Raw genomic sequence first — 19,728 nt, forward strand, 5'->3', positions numbered from 1 at the left:
CCGGGTTAGCTACATACAAGCACTTTCCCTGCCGTTGCAGCTCATCCTTGTCCCACCAAGAGGTTATGGAGGCAGATGAAGCAGAGGCCAGCTACCCCAGCCTTAGCGATGAACTTGGGGCACCGAGCTAGCTCTGAGGTCGGCTTGGTGCTGCCGAATCACGATACGCAGTAGGGAGCACACACGGAGGATTGCAGCGGGATCATATGTTCAGAACTAACAAGTACAGAGTCTGTAGTAGCGGACATGTCTTTACCTCCCCGATAATATAATTTCACGCCACGAAGTAGCGTGCAAGAGGCATAAAATGTTTTAAGCAAACGAACAAACAAAAGTAATAACCCTCCCCGCGACCAAAACCAAAGACCGCAATACACAAGTTGTGGCTCCTAGACCACCGCCTGCTTGCTCGCGGAGCTGGCGTGACTCGCGGGTTGGGCGAGATTGGCCGCAGGCACAACTCTCTCAGACCCAGAGGGGGAGTAGCAAATGTCTCTTCCCATTCCCGTTTATCGGCAACTCGACCGTGCTGCTCCATAAAGGCCTTGGCCCAAGAAGCACAGACTTGACACAAGACGTGTTCCTCGTGCCCATCAGTATCGACCCACGCGGTGTGCACATCCTCTGGCACGCCACACTTGAAACATCGTCTCTCGTAGAAGGGAGTTTCCCTCCGAGGGCCACCCTGCGGGCCTTCTTCCTCTTCGATCAAGTATCGGGGACGGCTACGTCTCGCCAATTCCTCATACCTATAGATATGATTATCGAATCGTCGCCCCAGGATAGCCTGCCACTCGGCATCCGAGAAACGCTTAGTTTTCTTGTAGTGCGTTTGGCTGCACTTGTGACAGGGTAGCACATCGCCGCTGTACAAACCTCGCAAAGGGTTGCGCGCGCAGGGCTCCAAACATGGCAGAGGGGGCATGGGCTGGTAACCTGTGCATGCGAGAGCCGCTTGAAGACTATTACCATCTCCTTGGGTTCAGGCGTGCGCAAGCCCTTCGCGTTGCGAAAGCCGTCCCATTCCTTGGCTGTCGGTTGTCGGCCGTTAAGGCAAAGGATTGACTGCTGGAAACAGTAGCATTCCAAACAAAGTAGAGGATCTTTCATGTTATCTCGGTGCCATTCTTTGTAGCCGGTGCAGCCGCATGAATGGCAGGGTGGCGTGTCGACATTGTGATAAGAGAAATATACCCACGGAGCATGAGCCTGCCCGTTGAGCAGCGGTTTATAACAAGAGTGGCAAGCGACATGATTCTCGTTCCTAGTCTCGTCTAAGAACACCCATTTCCTGTAAAGTCCTCCATCTATATTTTGGTGGAGACACATTACGCACCTCCTCTGCTCTAAGGGCACACGAGTCGGGCGCTGACTTTCAAGGGCATGAGTCCTGTCCTCTGCGGAAATTTTGTTCAGGTACTCAAGGAGCACCAGGCACGCCCTGCACAGACGGCGAAGCGGGTGCTCTGGGTGGGGTGACAATTCAGACAGCGACGCGCAGCTGTCGCATGTTGGTGTTATTGTGCTAGCGGGAAGCGTTGTCTGGGTGCTCTCCGGTAGATCAAACAAGTGACCGCAGGCCATCGACCAGGTCTTGCTAGGACTCTCGTTGCTGAAGTCTGGCAATGGGAGACCACGGCGTAGGTTTAATTGGAAGTTAAGGCCCCGTTCTGTCAATTCCCGATGCTGTGAAGAATGCGATATTGATGACACCTTCATACCAACAGCAAGGAAGAGGGTGACGAGCCCATCCACGAACTCAAGGAATTCGACGTCATCGTCCTTGGCCCCTTCGGTTACCGGCGAGGATTTGGAAGAGTTGGGCACCACGTTAATAGTCCTAAAGTTGAGGACGTTGTCAGGCGGGGATAACATGGCTGTGTGGTTATCCTCATTCACGTAAACGCCTGGGTCTATGTTCGACTTCTTTACGAGGTCCAAGATCCGCTGAGCATCCCCAAGCTTGTTATACGAGGAGCTGTTGTATATGGCGAAGCTTTGTGCATTCAAAGCCGTGTAGCCATCCCTGTAGGTCTGGAACACGGGGGAGTCCGACTTGGGATTCTTCTTGGCCATGCTGGGTAGTGGGACGTCGGTGCAGGCCCCGCCCGGCATAGAAGCAATGGTATTGATGTAGTTAAGCCAAACCGACGAGTTGATTGGTATGGTGGGTAGATCGAGCAAGTCGATCGGCCGCAGATTTGCCCTCCCCAGTACTTGCTGGGTCTTCCTGGGCATGGATTTGAAAATTCGCTCGCAGTACGCCCTGGCATTGGGGTCTCGGCGACGTATATATCGGAGAAAAGGGATGCCCAGGATCCGATCTGACTGACTTTGCCGCAACAAAACGTCAAACGCTTCGTCGCTGTGACGGTGAACATGAGCGAAGATGCGGGACACCAATTTACTCGCGAGGGCCTGGAACGATGCCACGTCTGGGTCCCCATCTGCCACCGGGTAGGCGGCGTCGATGCTTTTTAGACATTGTTCCGCCGTTTTATTCAGGAGTGACCCTCGCGCAGCAGAGCCCGGACAATACCGGGTAAGCTCAAGCATGTGGTCATTATGTGGGCAGCTGCTCTGCGAGTTTGCTCGGGCATGGCTTTCGTCGTCGTCAGACGCGCTGCTGGAGTCAATCTGGATGATATCCTGCGTGAGACGTGGTGTAGGCAGGGCAGAGACCTAGCATAAGATCAGTTAGGAGGTGATGCCTGCAGGTAACCAAAGCCGGGGTCACTACTTGCCTGGCGCTGAGCATCGGGCAGGCTAGCCTTCGCGTTGCCAGCCGGGGTCCTGCGTGAGACCGACTCATCGACGTCCGAGCTGGATCTCGCAAGATCTGGAGCGGGGGGTGATAGAGCTGGAACACGGTTAGTGTTAATAGCTACCGATGGTGGAGAGGTCTCCGTCGTGTAAATAAAAATGAACATCGGGGACATATTTTACCTTATTTTCCGTTTCGGCATGATAGGTGTAGCTTCGGAGCGATTGGACAAAGCAAAGGGCGTGAGCAAGGGACTGGAGCAACCCGCGATTGGTCCAAGGCCGAGAAGGGGACGGTCAGGGGGTTATATCAAATGCGCGCGAGATCGATCTGAGAGGGTGTTAACAAAAGAGGAATCTCCTAGCTGGACAAGATAGACGCCTCCAGGTAGGCACCTATTCGGGTTTGGGGCAAGGCAATATTCGGGATAGCTGTTGGCATAATAGCTGTCAATGGGATAATAACTGGCTAATGGCAGGGTTCAACTTTGCTTATCCGTCTCCGGTTATTATCGTCTCATATGAAATTGGCCCGTCAGCTATGCGGGACCAACGCGGCGAGATGTTGCTACATCACGTAACAACCCTTTTCTAAGAATTGCGTACTCTACTGGGAGCATAGGTAAGCAGGCAAGCTCAACAACGGGGGTGGCATTTGTCCCATCTCCGGGATGTTTGGCAGCTATTAAGCATCTGGCCCGAGTGGGTATTTATTTAGTCCAAAACCGGGAGCCCCAGGTGTCCGGAATGGCATATCAGAGGGAAATGCTCTACTTTGTCTAGGTGATGTACGGATATCAATGGTTGAATAGTAATGTATGCTGGTGTTGTCTATGTCCACGTCCACTGTCTATATGAACATAATGTATTTCTATGGCATGATGAATAGGGGTATTATGTCGAAGACAGTCGCAAATGTGCACTCCTTTCAACAAATCACTTACCGAGCCTCAGCAAGTCTCACGAAGCACTTGACCGGTTTGGTCGTCAGCGTGTCGATGGCATCGAAGGAGTTCAGCTCTTCGGGCAGGGGGCCGAACTCGAAGTTCCACACGATCAGCGTCATCAAAATTCGGAGCTGCAAATACGCGAGCCTCCTGCCGAAACAGCCACGGATGCCCACACTGAAGGCGAGCATAGGTCCGGCCTGCGAGTCAAAGACCTGCGTGCTGCTTTCGCCCTCGGCTTTGAGCCACCGTTCGGGGACGAAGTTGGCGGCGTCGGACTCGTCCCAGGTACCGCGCATGTTCTTGTGAGACTGGGAAGAGGGGCTGCGGAGGGACTCCTCAATCGCAAAGGCTGGCGCCGTGAAGCTGGGCCCCGTGATGGGTAGGAAGATCTGGGTGCCCTTGGGGACGTGGTGGCCAAGGATGGTGGTGTCGACGGTAGCGGTGCGGAACAGGGTTCGAACGGGACCAGTGACGCGGAGGATCTCCTCAACGACCGCGTCCAGGTAGGGAACTTGCGTCTTGATAATCTCGGCAAAGGTGGGCTGACGGCCTTCGCTGACAGCGCCAGGGTAAGCGGCACGGAGGGATTCCCGCAAGGTAGTCTGGACGCGCTGATCGGCGGCCAGATGCTTGAGGCCCCATTGCAGAGAGGTGGAGCTAGTTTCGTGGCCAGCACCAATGTAACCATACAGCTCGTCGTACATGGAGGGGGAGTTGAACACGGGCGCGCGACCGGCCTTCTTGGCAGAAGCAAGCTCACGCTGCATCATGTAATCCAATGCTGACTTAACTTCGGCCCCGGCCTCCATACGCTGCACGCCCAGGGAGACCTGTCGGTCCAGCATGGAGAACTTGGCGGCGTAAGCTTCCTTCATGGCTGGCTTCCGGTTGTTGATCTTATGGAATAGGTCCGGGAAGGGCTGGCTGGCAGCTGCTCCGACGGCTTCTTGTTGGATTCCATGTGCCTAAGGTCCACGTTGGGCTTGTTCTCAGGGAAGACGAAAGGTTCATCTTGTCCAGCGGAGGATGCATCTTGGGCATTGGCAGCAGTGGATCGTACCAGGTCGGTATACAGGGCAGTCATGCTTTGGTTATCACCCTCACCGAGGGCGACAACCTTGATAATATCGAATGTCATGGTGTGGAGGTCATCCTCAGCCTTGAAAAGCCGACCGCCAGCCACCTCAGCCTTCAACTTCCAGAGTTCGATGAAGTTCATGGCGTTATTGTAGATCTCGGGCCCAGAAACCTGGCATGCATAGTTAGCGAGGGCAGTTCCATCAAGGAGTTGGAGGGGCAGCATACGGTGTTCAAGAAATGAGGGGTCATCAGATCCTTGACGAGCTCTCTGTTCGCCTTGAACTGGGGATCTTGTGTGGCCATGGCGATATGATGCCACGGAACGATGCCCGAGAAGTTGTCGACATGACGGGGGCCACGGTCGAACTCCTTGCCTCTTCGGAGCAGGATATCCTGGGTCTCCCTAAAGTCGGACAGGATCAAGACAGGCTTGGAGAGAGGCGCCAGGAAGGCTTGGACGAGAGGGCTGTTGTGCTTGACCGGCTGCAGATTAAACCAGGCCCGCGGTCGGCCACCCTCCTTCTTGATCTGCTGGATCTCGGCAGTGTCGCCGAGGATCGTCTTCACGGCGTTCTGGTTGTAGGGGATGCCAGGCAGAGGCTTCGGCAGCGCCCACTGGTAGGCAAGATACAGGACCGACAGCACGCCGACGATGACGGCACTCGCCGCGAAGGGCAGGCGAGCAAACGGATAGACCAGATCCAGCGAGGCGGAAGACATGACGACGACTGACTCAAGAGACTGGCTGAGAAAGAGTGTGTAGGGGAAACGCTAAAAGCGGGAGAGCGGTCCCATTTGAACCCAACGGTCCCTCGGTATCTCGATCAACAAATATGGGGAGAGGCGGAGGCCCGGAGAGAAGAGAGGCGAGACCCTGCTATCCATCGTGTTAGCAGCATTGGGAATGGAGCCCCGAAGTTAAACACCAATTCTCCATCTTGCTACCGGCCCACCACCTGGCATCGTATCGTCACATTGCCCTATCGTGGCGGCTCGTCGTGTGTAATTCCATATTCGTCTTTTCTTCTTTTTAATGTATGTCGATTTGGTAATAACAAGTTGCAGGGTGAAACGGCCCAGACGACGAGCCCATTGGCCGGTTGGTTTCTGGGCATGGAATGTAATTGCGACCAATCTGCCCACGTGGCAAGCATGCAGCGATAAAATTTTGTTGTTGGCAGGTGTAGGTTAACCTATGTACCTAGTGGGGGTCCTGTTAAATCTGGCCCAGGGTCTTGCCGGGCCCCGGCTCACTGCCACGGGGGGGCCGCTGCTCAGGTTCAGAGCGAATAAGACGTTTTCCCCGATGATCTTAATGATCTCTCTTATGACCAAGCCGCGAAGGATACCAGTCTCGGTTAGTAGTAATCAATACTAGCCGGGATATTAGTCACCGCCCGGACTCTGCCAAATCCCCGGGACGCTAATCGCTCCGCTACAACAACGTCCAACCAACGCACATGATCCAATTTCAAATTGTAGCCGCTGCGAGACAGGAAGGGTCACCGTGATTGTCAAAGTTCTTCACAAAAGTGCATTACATCATTCAGTGAAGCAATTGCGACGAGCTGCTGTATTGCCAAAAGGATGACGAGGGAATTGAGATCACCCTCTCAAGCCCGAGCCCGAGGCCGTGGAGCAATTTCCCATCCAACAATTGTCATCATCTCAGCCCTGCAAATGCTGATAGGCCAAGCCTCAAGGGGTATAAGGGGTAATCGTGATATTTTCCACCCCGTTTATGTCCCAAACATGCCACTCGCTCGACTTCTTGGGGTCACGCAACGGATAAAGTGCCGCGACACGCCAACTATACCCAGCTTAGGTAGTTGCCACGATGTGGCTGGTCCTCCTTGACTAGCCGACATGGCCTGCATCTCATAGTGGCATTCAACTGATGTACAACAGGGCGGAATCGGTTGGTTCCGTACTGCGCCTCCCGTGTGCCTACAACTCGGGTATTCAGGTATCTAGCACGCGGTATTAGACCCAAACGAGGGCGCTTCTAATGCAGGGGACATAAGATCCCACGTGAGATCGAGCAACGAGGCGGTGCTGACGATATTTGACCGCGACTGACAGCTATCTTCTCACCTCTTACTGCAGTGCTACTACTTGGCGGCTCTTTCCGTGATGCCAGGGGAGCTGCAAAGCAGGCGTAAGTCGATCCTTTATCGTTTTCATGTAGAAGATAGTGACAGCATAGCAAATGATAGACTTGGACAAGTTTGAAGACACGGCAGGGCAGTTGCGTTCCGCCATCATTCTATCGTCATGTAGTCTAACCTACTACGTTCCGAGCAGGTTTCCTTCCCTTCTCAGACGAAGACAGAGACTCCTCAGGTGGTTCTCTTTACCACAAATGCGCCTCGCTCCATGGTGTTAATGAGAATGTACCCGCTCTTGAAGAATGGGTAGTGGCTCCAAGTCCCAACGAAATCTATCTGGCCTCCACCGTCCATTTCATCGTCCTCGGGGTAGATGTCGAAGAATCCAGCCTCGGTGACGCTGCCGCCAGTGGGGTCCGTGGGAATCGATGTCAGGTCCAGTATGCTCAGTCCTTGGCCGTAGTTGCTCTGGTATGCGAAGCCATCAACGACAAATTCTTTAGGCAAACATGGTTAGCAATTGGACCTTCGCATGCGGTTTTCTTTCCTTCTTGGTCTCCCAGAACGTGGATCACGGGACTGGCATCGAAAATGTATCAGACTTACGGTTGTGGTCGATGCCCTTGCGGCTGTGGCGGTAGAAGCCCGTCAGCTTGGGCGCCTCCAGCGACTTGATGTCCCAGAAGTAGGTGATGGGCTTTCCGATCCCGCCGTCTGTCTTATCGTATCTGTTCTGTGTTAGTCTTTTGTTTCTGCTGAATCGAGAGGAGGTAGACTCACTCGTCGTATTCATCATCTAAAACAAGGAATTCCTGCCATGCCTTGTCGAGAACCCATCCCTGATGTGTGAAGGCGTAACCCTCATATCCAGTGCGACTGATGATGTTGGTTGTGTTCTTGATGGTAACATCGTATCTTGAAAGTACTGATTAGCGAGTCGGAAAGCGCGCAACTTCCGTGGGTGGATACTTACATCGTCAAAGTATCTTCGTTGTATCCGTAACAAATGTCCCTCCCATTGTATTTCTCGTCAGGGCCGCGATAGACGATGCATTGGGCGTCATGAACGTAACCTGGCGGGGGTTAGTGTTATCCATGTAAATGGAATAGTACATATCTCAAGATGGAACTTGGACAACGCGGCAGATAGCCGCATAGCAATTCCTCCGAGATACAGTGTAACAGAAGGGGAATACGAACCATCTCCAGGGGCACAACCGGGGCTAACTGGGTTCGTGGGATCGGAGAGGTCGATGAAGGTGAGACCTGAGCCACAGGCAGAGGTACGAGGCTGCGCGCCAACAGCTACAGCGTACTCCTTCTCCTCGTTGATGACAATGTTCTGTATAATAGAGGGTAGGTTAGAACAACTCCTATTTCTTGTTGGAATAGGGGGACGGGGTACACGTACGTGAGTTCGACCGACAGGAAGCCCATTCCAGTAACCCGTCAAATCCTTCTCGTTGGTAAAAGTGACGGGACTGGCGGGGTCGACGTCGACCAGCTTGGACATGTCGAAAATCTGAACGCCGTGATCGACTGCCTCGCTCCCAATGACGATGTAATTCTTGTAACCGCGAAGCTCGCGCCACAGAGACGGCTTCGCCGTCGTGTACTGTGGCAGGCGGCCGAGGTAGACGAGCTTGCCGGCCTTGGTGATCTCGGCAAAGGCGGCGCCGTCGGCCTGGGCTACTGCGACGTACTCGCGGCCCTCGGGGCTGGTCCAGCCCCACGAGGAGGATCCCTGGCCCATGGCCGAGCCGAGGTCGGCGTGGCTCTTGAAGTCGTAGAAGTTGACCTAGGGAAAGGAAAAGGAGAGGAGAGTCAGGGATATGCTGCTTCACGGCATGGCTTTGGGGGATTGGGGCCAGTGAGGCTCACATTGCTACATGCGAAGGTGTTGTTCTTGTCGCCGGGAACGACCTCCGCATAGCCGTCCACGCAAGGCACAGGCCCCTCGGAGGCGTAGCTCTTGTACTGGGTCACTTCGAAGACCCCCATTTGCTCTCGGGCAGCCCAATGCGCCTTGAGAGCGAGTAGTCAAGTTAGTTACATATGCTTTACTCAAGACTCCGAAGGGAGGATGAGGGGGAGGACATCACCTACATGCTTCAGAGCCATGATGCCCTCGTGGACTTCACCACTGTCGTACCGCTCACTTCGAGGCGGATTAGGGATCTCCTTGCCCATGGCGGTGGACTGCCATGCTGCCACGACGGCAGCCAAGAAAGTTTGCGACTTCATGGCTATGTTGAAACAAGCTGACCGGGGAAGTAGGTAGGAATGGCTGTACTGGGAGAACACACGAAGATATTCGCACGCACACTCTCGCACAGAGATAGAAGCGGCATTGGCGGCGCAGCGAAGGCCGCCGTCTATATATACTCACTCCTGCCCTTCTCGCATAGCCTGCCGACTTTCGCGCTGTGGCCCTTGTCCATCCTTGCGTCTTCAACGACCGACTTGACGAAGAAACCAGGCACAGGGTTGCATGGTCGACACAGAAGCGGTATAAGCGAACCGACGACCTCAGTGTTATCAGGTTGCAGTGGCGAGATGCAGTACAATCTACGTAGCGCCTTGGCCATGCGGCGTTCAATCGCGGGTCATTTCTACAAGTGGTAGGTGCCAAGGCCTTTGGCTGCGACTGCTGCCGGCAAGCGAGGAGATTGTGGCAGTTCGCGTGCTTGGCGTTGAAGGCGTACAAAGCCTGGTACCCCCATCCCGGCCAAGTTGCCGCCGTTTGCTACGATGTCGGTTGTAATTTCCTCCCCCTTAACCCCCCATGACCTTAAAATCACACCTGCCTGGTGAATCAAGCATTTGAGTTGGCATTGTGCGAGATGCCACCATGCTTTGCCAAGTCAGTCGCCCCCGCTTCGTCCCGGCACTGGTAGTTGCGACCTTCTTCATTCGAAGCAGTCGTCATTCTCCACCGCAACGCTGAATTTGGATGTTACGCTCGATTTCGGGAAGGTACCTATAGCCTTGGCTTTCCCACATCTACTCGGATGGCAAGATGGGCTTGCCGGAATCATCATCAGCCTTCTCTAGCCGCCCGCCATGATCAATGTTCGGGAATTGATGGTGATAATGAGGCGTAAGTCTTGACGTGCGTGCCCATATGGTATGTATGGTATGGTGTGGTGTGTACTATAGAGATGCAGATAATTGATATCGTATATTAAATGACATTGAAATGAACGCTTATCTCGCCCCTCGAGGCCTCGCTATATGCATGATAACTCCCCAAACCCCAATCCTTAATAACGTATCCTGCTTATCAATCCAATTCCCCCGAGACGTATCCAATCTGCTGTCTGCGGCCCGCCTGGCCCTGGTTCCCCAAGTTGGCCGCGAGGTGGCTCTGGCTGTCAACCAGCTTCTTCTGCTCGCGTATGCGGTCGCGGAAGCGCCCGTCGGCGCTCTTGTCGAACCGGTCCATCTCCTCGCGCTCCCGCAGCCGGATGCTGCTGAGCTGAGTCGCGTTGCCGACGCGCTCGTTGCCCACCTCGCGCTCCCACTCCAGCATCCGGCTCTGCCGCTGGTTCTCGAGCGCCAGCTCCGCGTTCCCGACGTCGCGCGTGCGCCGGACGTTGGCGTCGGTCAGCGCCTTCTGGTGCATGACCTCCTCCGTCTGTCTGGCACGCTGCTGCGCCATGGCCTTGGCAAACAGCTGTTCCTCCACGTGCGCGCGCTCCTGTATGGCCGACAGGTCTTCATGGTGGGCGCGCTTCTTGCGCACATCTTCCAGTTCGGCTTGGGCGGCCCAAATCTGGGCTTGGACCGCGGCCAGCTCTTTCTGTCGTGCGATAACAGCGGCGTGGTCCTCGCTCTCCCTTGCCGCGCGCTCCAACCGTGCTTTGCGCTCTTGTTCTGCTGACAGAACGCTTTCGGGCATGCCTATCGCACCTTCTGGCTGAGGACCAGAATTGGCGTAGTAGACATCGGTACCACGATTGGCCTTGAGAAAGAGCAACCAGCTGAGGAGTAACATCACTCTGAGGCATGACACGCAAAACATATTGCGTAGGTGAATAGGTAAATGCGCCATCGGTGTACTGGTTGAAAGGCTTGTTGATGTATTTCCACATATCTGCTCGGAGCAAAACCTTGGCCGTGGTAAGAGGGTCTACTGACTCGAGAGCCAGAAGAAGTACGGACTTGCCATCGGTCTGGATGGTGATATCAGAATCTTGCAGCAGGAAGTTTATCGCCCTCTCCATGGCCTTCTCTTTGATGGCTGTAATCTCGCCCGAGTCAGCAGCATGGAGGCACAGCTCACCCAGGGCACTACGGCCACCATGTTGAGGACTGGGGAAGTCAGGCTCATGCCTGTATTCCATCAGTATCTGCATAGCTTGTAGGTTGAGCTCACGAGCGGCGTTGTGCAGGGAGCCATCGTTTCTTGAGGCACCCGCAGCGAGCAAATTAGACATCATTGTGATGGCCAAATCTCCACCGATCGCAGAGGCAGTGGACAGCGGTGACCGCCCTGTCGCATCTGTGATGTCTACCTCAGCGCCTGCCAGGAGCAGCGACTTCACGATATCCTGCCGTCGGGCGTCAATTGCAAGCATGAGAGGGGTGATGCGAGTGATGCGAGTCTCAAAGTTGACTTTTGCACCCCGATTAATCAGCATAGTGATGACTGCGCTGCTGATCTTCTTCTGCGGCTGCAAAAGAGCCCATTCAAGTAACGTAACCTGCTCATGCTTCTCAACTTCGTTCGAAACCCGATGACTAATCATCTGATCATGGTAGTAGCCAGCATCGAGCAATGCTTGGAGGATCGCGGTTGAGCGAGGGAATCGTGAAAGTGCCCGAACCATGACCGGCTCCGAATCGGGGTAGGTGAACATCACATCGACCCGATTCTCGCTATCGCCGTGCTCAGTCAAGAGTTGAATTAGCTCACAAATCTCGTCCTCCGAGGCTTCGGCATCAAATATCCGGCGAAATGCAAGGGTGAGCGATTCCGCATTTGGATTCTGCTGGAGAAGTCTTCGCACCAGATCAGGCTTGCCCTGCGATGCAGCGATCTGTAGTGCTTCACCTTGGTTGGAATTGATATCTGCGTCATGTGCCAGCAGTAGTTCCATGAAGCTTTGCGTCAGGTTTCCCGGGTCTTCCGCATATTTGTTCAGGATGGCCGCAAATGCAGATGAAACACCGTCGCCGAATGCTCCTTTCCCTAGGAGCAGACGGGCCATTCCCAGACCTGTGTCCGAAAGCCAAGATTCGACGTTCTCGATGGCAAAGGCCTGTCGAAACACTACGGACGCGTCGTCGCGACTGACTTTCGATTCCAAGAGGTGAGCAAACATCGTCGGTGGCAAAGTATGCGTGGCATCTATCAAGGTCTGACATCCGTTGGCGGCAGGGTTTGCCCGATTGGTGATCAGCAACTGTATCAATCTTTCTTCGGGGTCTTCCTCGTTGACAACTCTGCTGAGAGCACTATGCAGAGTGCTCGGAGCTGGTTTACCGGCCTGGAATATCCATGTCATAACCGTGTAACGTGTGTCTCTGCTCAGGTTCCAGCAGGAATCTATTGCGCGTACCAGCGTGGCCGAAGACGGCTTCTTTTGCCTTCCCCCGACCTCAATGATTCCCAAGAGCATCTCGAGGTTGGCGAGAAATGCGCTCTTGGTAGCCATTGCCACAGCCTCGCCATTCTTGTAGTCGGGACTCGCCCCGTACGCCAAGAGAAGCTTCAACAAGTCCGTTCCCGTGTCGCCAAACCTCTCTGCCGATATGAGCTCAGCATCTACAACTTCGCCGGTGACACCCTGCTGGAGTAGCAACTTGAAGATCTCGGCCCGCCTCTCCAGATCAGATATCTCTGTGGCCGCCTGGAATCCCTTTCGTAAGACTGGTTGTGCGATATCACCATTGCCAGAGAGTAGCATGCTCAATACACCCGCTGCCCCGGATCTGCAAGCCTCCACCACAGCTTGGCCATCCTTGTGTTCAATGCTTCCTCCGTTCTGAACAATTATCGTACCGAGCTCCAGATCACCATCCGTGGCGGCAGCGAGAAGTGCGTCTGAGACGACCTCCCCAGATGCTCCGGCCTTCAGAAGGCTATTACATGATATGCTACGTTGTCTCCTATTCTTCCCTCTTGTTGCTTGCGCAAATCCGTGGTTCAGCACTTCCGGCGTGAACTTCTTTTTCCCTAACATCAACTCAACCACGTCCTGGCTCTCTCCCTTGATGGCTTCAATGAGGGCCAGACCGTCTTTAGTGTCTGCATATGATAGCAGAGCGTTGATAAGTGGTATGTCATCCGGGTAGGTGTTCACTGCAAAGACCAATGCGCGGTTGACCTCGACCGGAGGTATGCCACCTTCCAGTATCCTCTGGGCGAAGGTGAGACGATCCATTAGGTCTTTGATACGTAGTGCATGCGGCATAGCGAACGACAGCGTGTGGGGGTTGGGGCACGCCCTGAAGAGGAGGTCCACCATTGGTGTATCCGCAGAAGCGACTGCGCGACACAGTGCCTCGCCATTGTATGCATTGATGTCGGCGCCATTAGCCAACAAAGTTCGCGCGACAGACATCGTGCGTTTCTCGAGCGGCGTCTTTAGCGTATTTTGTACCTCGTCTACGAGAAGCTTGCTGATGACCTCTGGCGATTGTGCTTTTCGAATAAGTGCTCCCAGTTTTTCAGCTTTGACCGCGTCGGAAGAGAAGCTGGAAAGATGCTGCATGGCCTGCTCTACCGTCTTCGCATTTGGATTTCCCAGGTCGAGAACGATCTCCAAGGTTTCAGGATCTGGGTCTTGCATGGCATAGATTACACCCATGCCATTATTGGTGTTCATGTCTACATTGCCCTGTTGTAATAAGATCTTCAGCAGGTCCTTGTCGACAGGTTTGGTCTGTAGCAGTTTATCGACCGCAGCGAAAACTCTGGAACCGTCTTGGCCAGCTCCAGCAGCAATGAGCATCGAAACCATGTGCAGCCTCTTTTCCGGTTTGTTTACCATTATGGCCTTGGGCAGTGCCTTTGCCGCTGTCTTAGGGGTTGGATTGCTCTTCATTAGGCGAGTAAATAGACTCATATCCTTTTGCGAGATAGCCGCAGTGATGGCAGCTCCCTCGTTGAAGTTGACATCGGCGTTAGAGCGTAGCAGGAGAGCGACTAGACGATCGTCGCGATGAGGTGGTAGTTCGTCCACTACATTTTGCAAGGCGGAATGTACCGAAGGACCCGAAAGACCGGCAGCGAGGAAGGCCTCTGTCATCTGGAATCTTTCCAGGCGAGGCAAGTTCCGCACACTCGGAAATATCTGAGCCATTGCGTCGTTTGTAGGAGGCCGGTTGGCTAAAATGAGTTTCATTATCGGCACATTGCACTGTTTCACAGCAAGCTGCAATGCCAACGCCCCCTTGTGCTCTGCTGATGCCACCTCATGTCTCTCAAAAATCATGCTCCGAGGGCCTCTCTTCAGGTCACGGTCACCGACGACCTTGCCCGGAAATTGAGGTGTGACAAGCAGTTTCGCAGACTCGACGTCTCCAGCCTCAGCTGCGTCAACCAGCGCTTCATCCAGCGCCTCCCCGCTAGCACCCTTTCGAAGAAGCAGTTTCAATAGCATTTGTCGATCTTCGAATCTCATCTTCTTGGGCATTGCTTCGACGCATTCGGAGGCCTGGATGGAATTTAGAGGCGATGATCCATTCAAAAGGATTTCGGCCAGGTCCATCTTGCTTTTAGAGATGGCTCTCCTTAGGGCGACTGCGTTTTCATACTCGATCGATGCACCGTAATAAACAAGTAAATGAACCATGTCGAGGTAATCGGTCGCACTGGCGTGAATCAAGGCTCGAGCGACAGAATCTCCTCCGGCACCAGCGCACAGAAGTGCCTCGGCCAACATAGTCTTCTCGTTTGCATTGATGTTCTGGTGATGCATCAGTTGTTCGAAAGCGTCGCTCAACCCCTGCTGGTCGGGGGGCTTGTCACCCAGCAATATCGCGAGTGCGATGTCCCTGCGTCCGAGGCCAATAGCTGCCTTCAGTGCTGCAGCACCATCGTGGTTCCCATCGGCGGTTGATTGACTCAGAGCGACAACGGTGCTTAAACAACCAGCTCTGGCGGCATCGACCATGCACTGCGAGACACACTCCTGAGATGACCGTCCGTCTGACACCAACACCATGGAAACAAGGTCCGCGTTCCCTCCCTGTGCGCATATCCGCCTGAAAGCCTCTTGGCAATCTTCCGTCGAGGCCACACTGGCGCCGTAACTGACCAAGAGCATCGCAAGTGATGTATCCTGATTCCGGAGGGCAACGGGCAATGCGGTATCGAGACTCAATGCATCTGCAAAAGGCAGCAATACCTCAACCATTTCTCTTTGCCCATTTTCTACTGCCCGCTGCAGGACTTGGCTTCGCTCCGCTAGGTCCAGACTCTTCCTCCGCGTCAACAGGCTAGTTCGGCTCTTTTGCGCCAGATTGACATTACCACCAACCAAGTTCAACTTGGCGATCAGGGCCTGGGCAACGCCTGGGGCGCCTCTGTTCGTGACGTGGGTGCTTAGGGCATTATATATTTCTTTGTATTCCCAATTCTTCTTCTTTGTGGTGAAGGCTCTCGACAGGCCTTTCCCGTGGGAGCTCTGGGAGTCTGACATACGTTGTCGTCTCAAGAGCTCCTCGGCCAGGGAGTCATCGCTCTCCGTCTGGTACGAAGGCGGCGTCTCTGGTCGCATCAAGGGGTCTGGGGGCAGATATGCGTCTATGCCCCATTCTTGGCCAAGCTCTTGAAGTCGGCTCTGGCCGTTTTCCGCAGCCGACGTGTGCTCCATATCACCGACGAGCCCCGGCGTAAGCCAAAGAATACTGCAGCCCGGTCCTTCAAAGAAAGCTCCTCAAACCGATTGTATGTGCGACCGGTATGCGAAGTACGTAGAAAGTTGGAGAGAGGCGAAGTTAGTGGCAGATAGTACGACGTATGAAACGGCGTTTTCAAAATTAGGCTCAAGGCCAGCAGACGTCTAAAGCATACATAGCAGGCGATGAAAAGTCCGGGATACCTCGCATGTCACAGACAGCCTCGTGAGTTATGGAGCCCCGGGCCCGGAAGCAAGTCTTATGCAGTAGTCGCGTGTTTTAGGGGCTTTCTGCTACTGGGCGGCTTGCAAGTAGGTATATCCCAGGTGATAGCAGATGACAGGTAAGAAAGAGTGAGATGGAGATAGAGAGGCTGGCTATACGGGATACTGAAAACAAACAACGAAGGACGAAGGGCGCTGATAGCAGTAGGTAGCTTAATTGATAGAATACGAAGACTTCATTTCGTCAGTCAGCAAAAAGGTAATTGATCGTCACACACGCTTGTGGCTGGAGGAAGGAAAACGGCACATGGGATGAAAAGGAAGACAGCAGAACACACGGGGCTGATTCGACGACCAGAAAATTACTTAATGTTGCATTGACGAACTCTTCTTGAGACAGACAAGTTACAACAGGAGCTTAAGCCACACCCAAAACGATTGATGGCGCTACCGCTGCGTTAGGTACCTCGTAGCACGTGCTAACAGATAAATGTAATTCTCAGTGGAGAAGTTAGTGGGCAGTATCGGCCACTTGCTATCTGCTTGATTTCAGGTGTGCGAGCATCGACCAACCACGTTTTTTGACCCCTGGGCTGCTCGTCATGCTAGCCTCCATCAATCTGCCCGGCCCAAATCAAATGGAAGCTTGCCCCGTCCCGCACGTATCCATTTCCCGCGTCGTGAGTTGCGCTGCCGCTGCGCCTCGAATATGCCATCATGGTTGCGCAAGCGTGCGCCCTCCCCCAGCTTCTGGCCCAACCTACCTCTACATACATGCGCGCGTATCCAATTGACATGCCCCCGAGATGAAGTAGGTCGTGGGAAAGAGCCCGTTGGACAAAAAAAAGAAGAAAAAACGCAGGAAACCAATAGCAACATGCGCGTTAGCTTACGTGGCAACTCAATTCTGCCAGACTTCCCCTCTTGCTTTCGCGCCATCATGCGCGCAGCCATTGTTTCCTTTCCTGTTGTGCAACCTAACCCTTCACCTCCCGGGGGGTTTTATTCCATTCTACCAACCTAGACTGAGGATCTGACTCTTGACAGCTGATATGTATGGGCTTATCAATAGGACCTTTTGCACGCTGAAACGCTGAAACGACAACACGGTAGCTCTGAGGACGGAGACTGCCGGCCTGCGGATACGATGCGCCGGGCGCTTGGGCTGACCTGTCACCCAACCCAGGGGTTGGTGGTCGGGATGATTTATCCAATTCCTGGTCCCTCGGTCATCACATGCATCTATTGTAATGGTGCCAGAAGTATCAGCCGGTTATGTAAAATGTGGTGGATTGGCCATTATTTTGTCTATTCATGTCGATGTTGTATATGTATATCAGAGATAGCTCAGCCTTACTGCACTTTCCCAAGTCTTCATGACCATGTTCTATTCAGCTGGCGCAAAACCTTGGCGTAATTAGGAAGACGGGGTCTTCACGGCATTCAGCAGCTCAGCCGGAGGCTCTTGTCGGTATCCCTTAGGGTTGTTGGACACCCATCGCCACAGGTCTTCGCAAGCCTTTTCCATGGTAAGCTCCGTCTTCCAGCCAAGCTCCTCGTTCGCCCTCGTAGGGTTGGCTGTCAGATCCAGAACGTCACCTTGCCTGCGCGGCACAACATCATAAGGCAAATCCTTGCCGACCACCTGCTTGAATGCATTGATGATCTCGAACACGGTGCTGCCTCGTCCAGATCCCAGGTTCCAAGCCTTGACACCAGGCTTCTTCTCGCGGAGCTCGTTCAGGGCGACCAAATGGCCCCGGGCAAGATCAACAACGTGGATGTAATCGCGAATGGCAGTGCCGTCGCGAGAAGGGTAGTCTGTGGTCAATCGCATTAGTCGCAAGATCAACGCAATATACGAATTCTTTTTGGCATTACTCACCATCACCAAAGACCAACAGCTTCGGACGGTCTCCCGTCGCAACCTTGCCCAGCAGAGGCAGGAGGTTGTAGGGCACGCCCTGAGGGTCCTCACCCATGAGACCGCTTGGGTGGGCACCGCAAGGGTTGAAATAGCGCAAGTTGGCGCCGTTCCAGTGCTCGTAAGGCTTGCCGGTCTTCTTCAAGTTGTTGCGTTGCGCATTGACGTGGTCTTCGATGATGTTCTCGACAAAGGCCTTGGTGCGTCCGTACGTGTTGGTCGGGCCAATAGGGCATTGCTCGGGGATTGGAATCATGTTGGGGAATCGAGTCGCATCACCGTAGACAGTCGCGGACGACGAGAAGACGATGTTGGAAACATTGTGCTTCGTCATGGAGGAGAGGAGAGTCATGGTACCTCCGACATTGACGCGGTAGTACTTGAGAGGGATCTCGGCCGACTCGCCGACAGCCTAGAGTCGTGGTCAGTTTGCTGAGACCACCCAAGATACGAGGATGTTATGGGTCTGGGGGCCAAGCAAAGGACTCACCTTGAGCGCAGCAAAGTGGATGACGCTGTCAATTTCAGGGTGCGCCTCGAATACATTGTCGAGCTCAGCTTCGTTGGTAACATCGGCCTTGTGGAAGGTAGGTCGCTTGCCGCAGATGAGTTCAATGCGGTCTACAGCGACCTCGGACGAGTTGTAGAGACTGTCGACAATGACAACATTGTAGCCGTGCTGCAAAAGAGCAAGTGTCGTGAAGGAGCCAATGTAGCCGGTGCCACTACAAGCCACTTGGTGGTTAGCAGGGTGTTCTTATTGCCTCTCGACCGGTGTGGTAGTGTTGAGGCGCGCCTTGCGCAGAACGATGGCGGGGCGACAGTTCGGGCTCCCAATCCAGTTCTACGTCTCAATTCTATGCACACAACCACACACAAACAATGAAAGGTTGCGGGGTTCTAGACAGCTGTCGCCTGCGGTCCAGGCCCTGGGCGCTTAACGGTGAAGTCTCCAACTTACCCAGTAACGAGAACAGTTCCAACGGCCATCTTGACGCAATGAGTATTCTGGATTCCGGTGTATGCGGGGCAGAGATGGAGGGTCGAGGGGAGATGCGATGGATGAGAAGGGAAGATTTGAAGAGCAATATGAGAGATAGTAAATCAATGTAATGAGGGGGGAAGTTGACAGCAACGCAGGTGTACTAGGTAAATGTAGCCTTTAGATTAATCGCCTGCTCTCAGTGTCATTTCATCTGGCGCAGCAGTAACGTCTATTCCAAATCTCGTTACGATCACCTTCTGCTTGCTTCAGATCCGGATTGTTGATCCACAACCACCAAGCACGATGGATCCCCATCAATTCGCTAGAAGCTTGCTGTTTGTTCAATTCTCGTTAGCGACAGCTTGTACCCGGCGTATACGCTGTACAGGTAAAAGGTACATATTCAGCTTCATCTTAGCTACCTGTGGCCCCTCCGCAAAAATCAAGGCAGCTGGTTGGATGCGCGACGAGGGATGGTCAGGGATCTCCAGGGGGCCGATAATGATGCAACCTCTCGACATGGCTATCTTATTAAACGGCTCTACCACCAGAACTACCACTATGCAAGTATGTTCATCATTTTCACCGCCGATGCTAGTTGAACCCAGCGGCTTCGCTTGGCGCTATCGACAGCGTTATTTTGGGAAAACTTAGCAGATCCTAGCAGAGTCTGGAAGGGAAGGGTTTTGGGGTTTACTAAGTGCGTGCATATAACCACCATATGTACTCCTATATCGCCTCAAGCTGCTGGATCATTCTCCGGTTTGTCCTTGGCATCTTCTACCAGGTAATTACTGGAGGAGGCCATCTGAGAGAATGTCAAATCGATTTGGTTGTAAGTCAT

The 19,728-nt window shown here is 53.8% G+C and overlaps 5 protein-coding genes across 5 annotated transcripts; all 5 read right to left on the minus strand.

Moving 5' to 3' along the window:
- Window positions 1–1,264: 1,264 nt before the first annotated feature.
- Window positions 1,265–2,556, minus strand: PG994_013003 (uncharacterized protein; the record flags this gene model as incomplete). The annotated part of the gene is made up of 2 exons (XM_066864412.1): window positions 1,265–1,274; window positions 1,337–2,556. 2 exons carry the CDS (start codon window positions 2,554–2,556, stop codon window positions 1,265–1,267), a joined length of 1,230 nt encoding a protein of 409 aa, XP_066709373.1.
- A 1,147-nt stretch (window positions 2,557–3,703) lies between these two features.
- On the minus strand, window positions 3,704–5,513 carry PG994_013004 (cytochrome P450; the record flags this gene model as incomplete). The annotated part of the gene is given in 3 exon segments (XM_066864413.1): window positions 3,704–4,678; window positions 4,690–4,962; window positions 5,019–5,513. The coding sequence occupies 3 exon segments, from the start codon at window positions 5,511–5,513 to the stop codon at window positions 3,704–3,706; spliced, it is 1,743 nt and encodes a 580-aa protein (XP_066709374.1).
- A 1,619-nt stretch (window positions 5,514–7,132) lies between these two features.
- On the minus strand, window positions 7,133–9,145 carry PG994_013005 (uncharacterized protein; the record flags this gene model as incomplete). Its single annotated transcript, XM_066864414.1, has 8 exons — window positions 7,133–7,398; window positions 7,508–7,629; window positions 7,682–7,816; window positions 7,875–7,974; window positions 8,015–8,243; window positions 8,313–8,699; window positions 8,783–8,926; window positions 9,008–9,145. The coding sequence occupies 8 exons, from the start codon at window positions 9,143–9,145 to the stop codon at window positions 7,133–7,135; spliced, it is 1,521 nt and encodes a 506-aa protein (XP_066709375.1).
- A 1,039-nt stretch (window positions 9,146–10,184) lies between these two features.
- PG994_013006 (2-5A-dependent ribonuclease) lies at window positions 10,185–15,726 on the minus strand (the record flags this gene model as incomplete). Its single annotated transcript, XM_066864415.1, is given in 2 exon segments — window positions 10,185–10,865; window positions 10,882–15,726. The coding sequence occupies 2 exon segments, from the start codon at window positions 15,724–15,726 to the stop codon at window positions 10,185–10,187; spliced, it is 5,526 nt and encodes a 1,841-aa protein (XP_066709376.1).
- Window positions 15,727–17,392: 1,666 nt separating this feature from the next.
- Window positions 17,393–18,889, minus strand: PG994_013007 (UDP-glucose 4-epimerase Gal10; the record flags this gene model as incomplete). The annotated part of the gene is made up of 4 exons (XM_066864416.1): window positions 17,393–17,796; window positions 17,861–18,311; window positions 18,390–18,624; window positions 18,861–18,889. 4 exons carry the CDS (start codon window positions 18,887–18,889, stop codon window positions 17,393–17,395), a joined length of 1,119 nt encoding a protein of 372 aa, XP_066709377.1.
- Between the last annotated feature and the right edge of the window lie 839 nt (window positions 18,890–19,728).

This window comes from Apiospora phragmitis (genome assembly GCF_038363925.1).
Source record: "Apiospora phragmitis strain CBS 135458 chromosome Unknown utg000011l:1.0-3236445.0:1.0-3240683.0, whole genome shotgun sequence".
Taxonomy (NCBI): domain Eukaryota; kingdom Fungi; phylum Ascomycota; class Sordariomycetes; order Amphisphaeriales; family Apiosporaceae; genus Apiospora; species Apiospora phragmitis.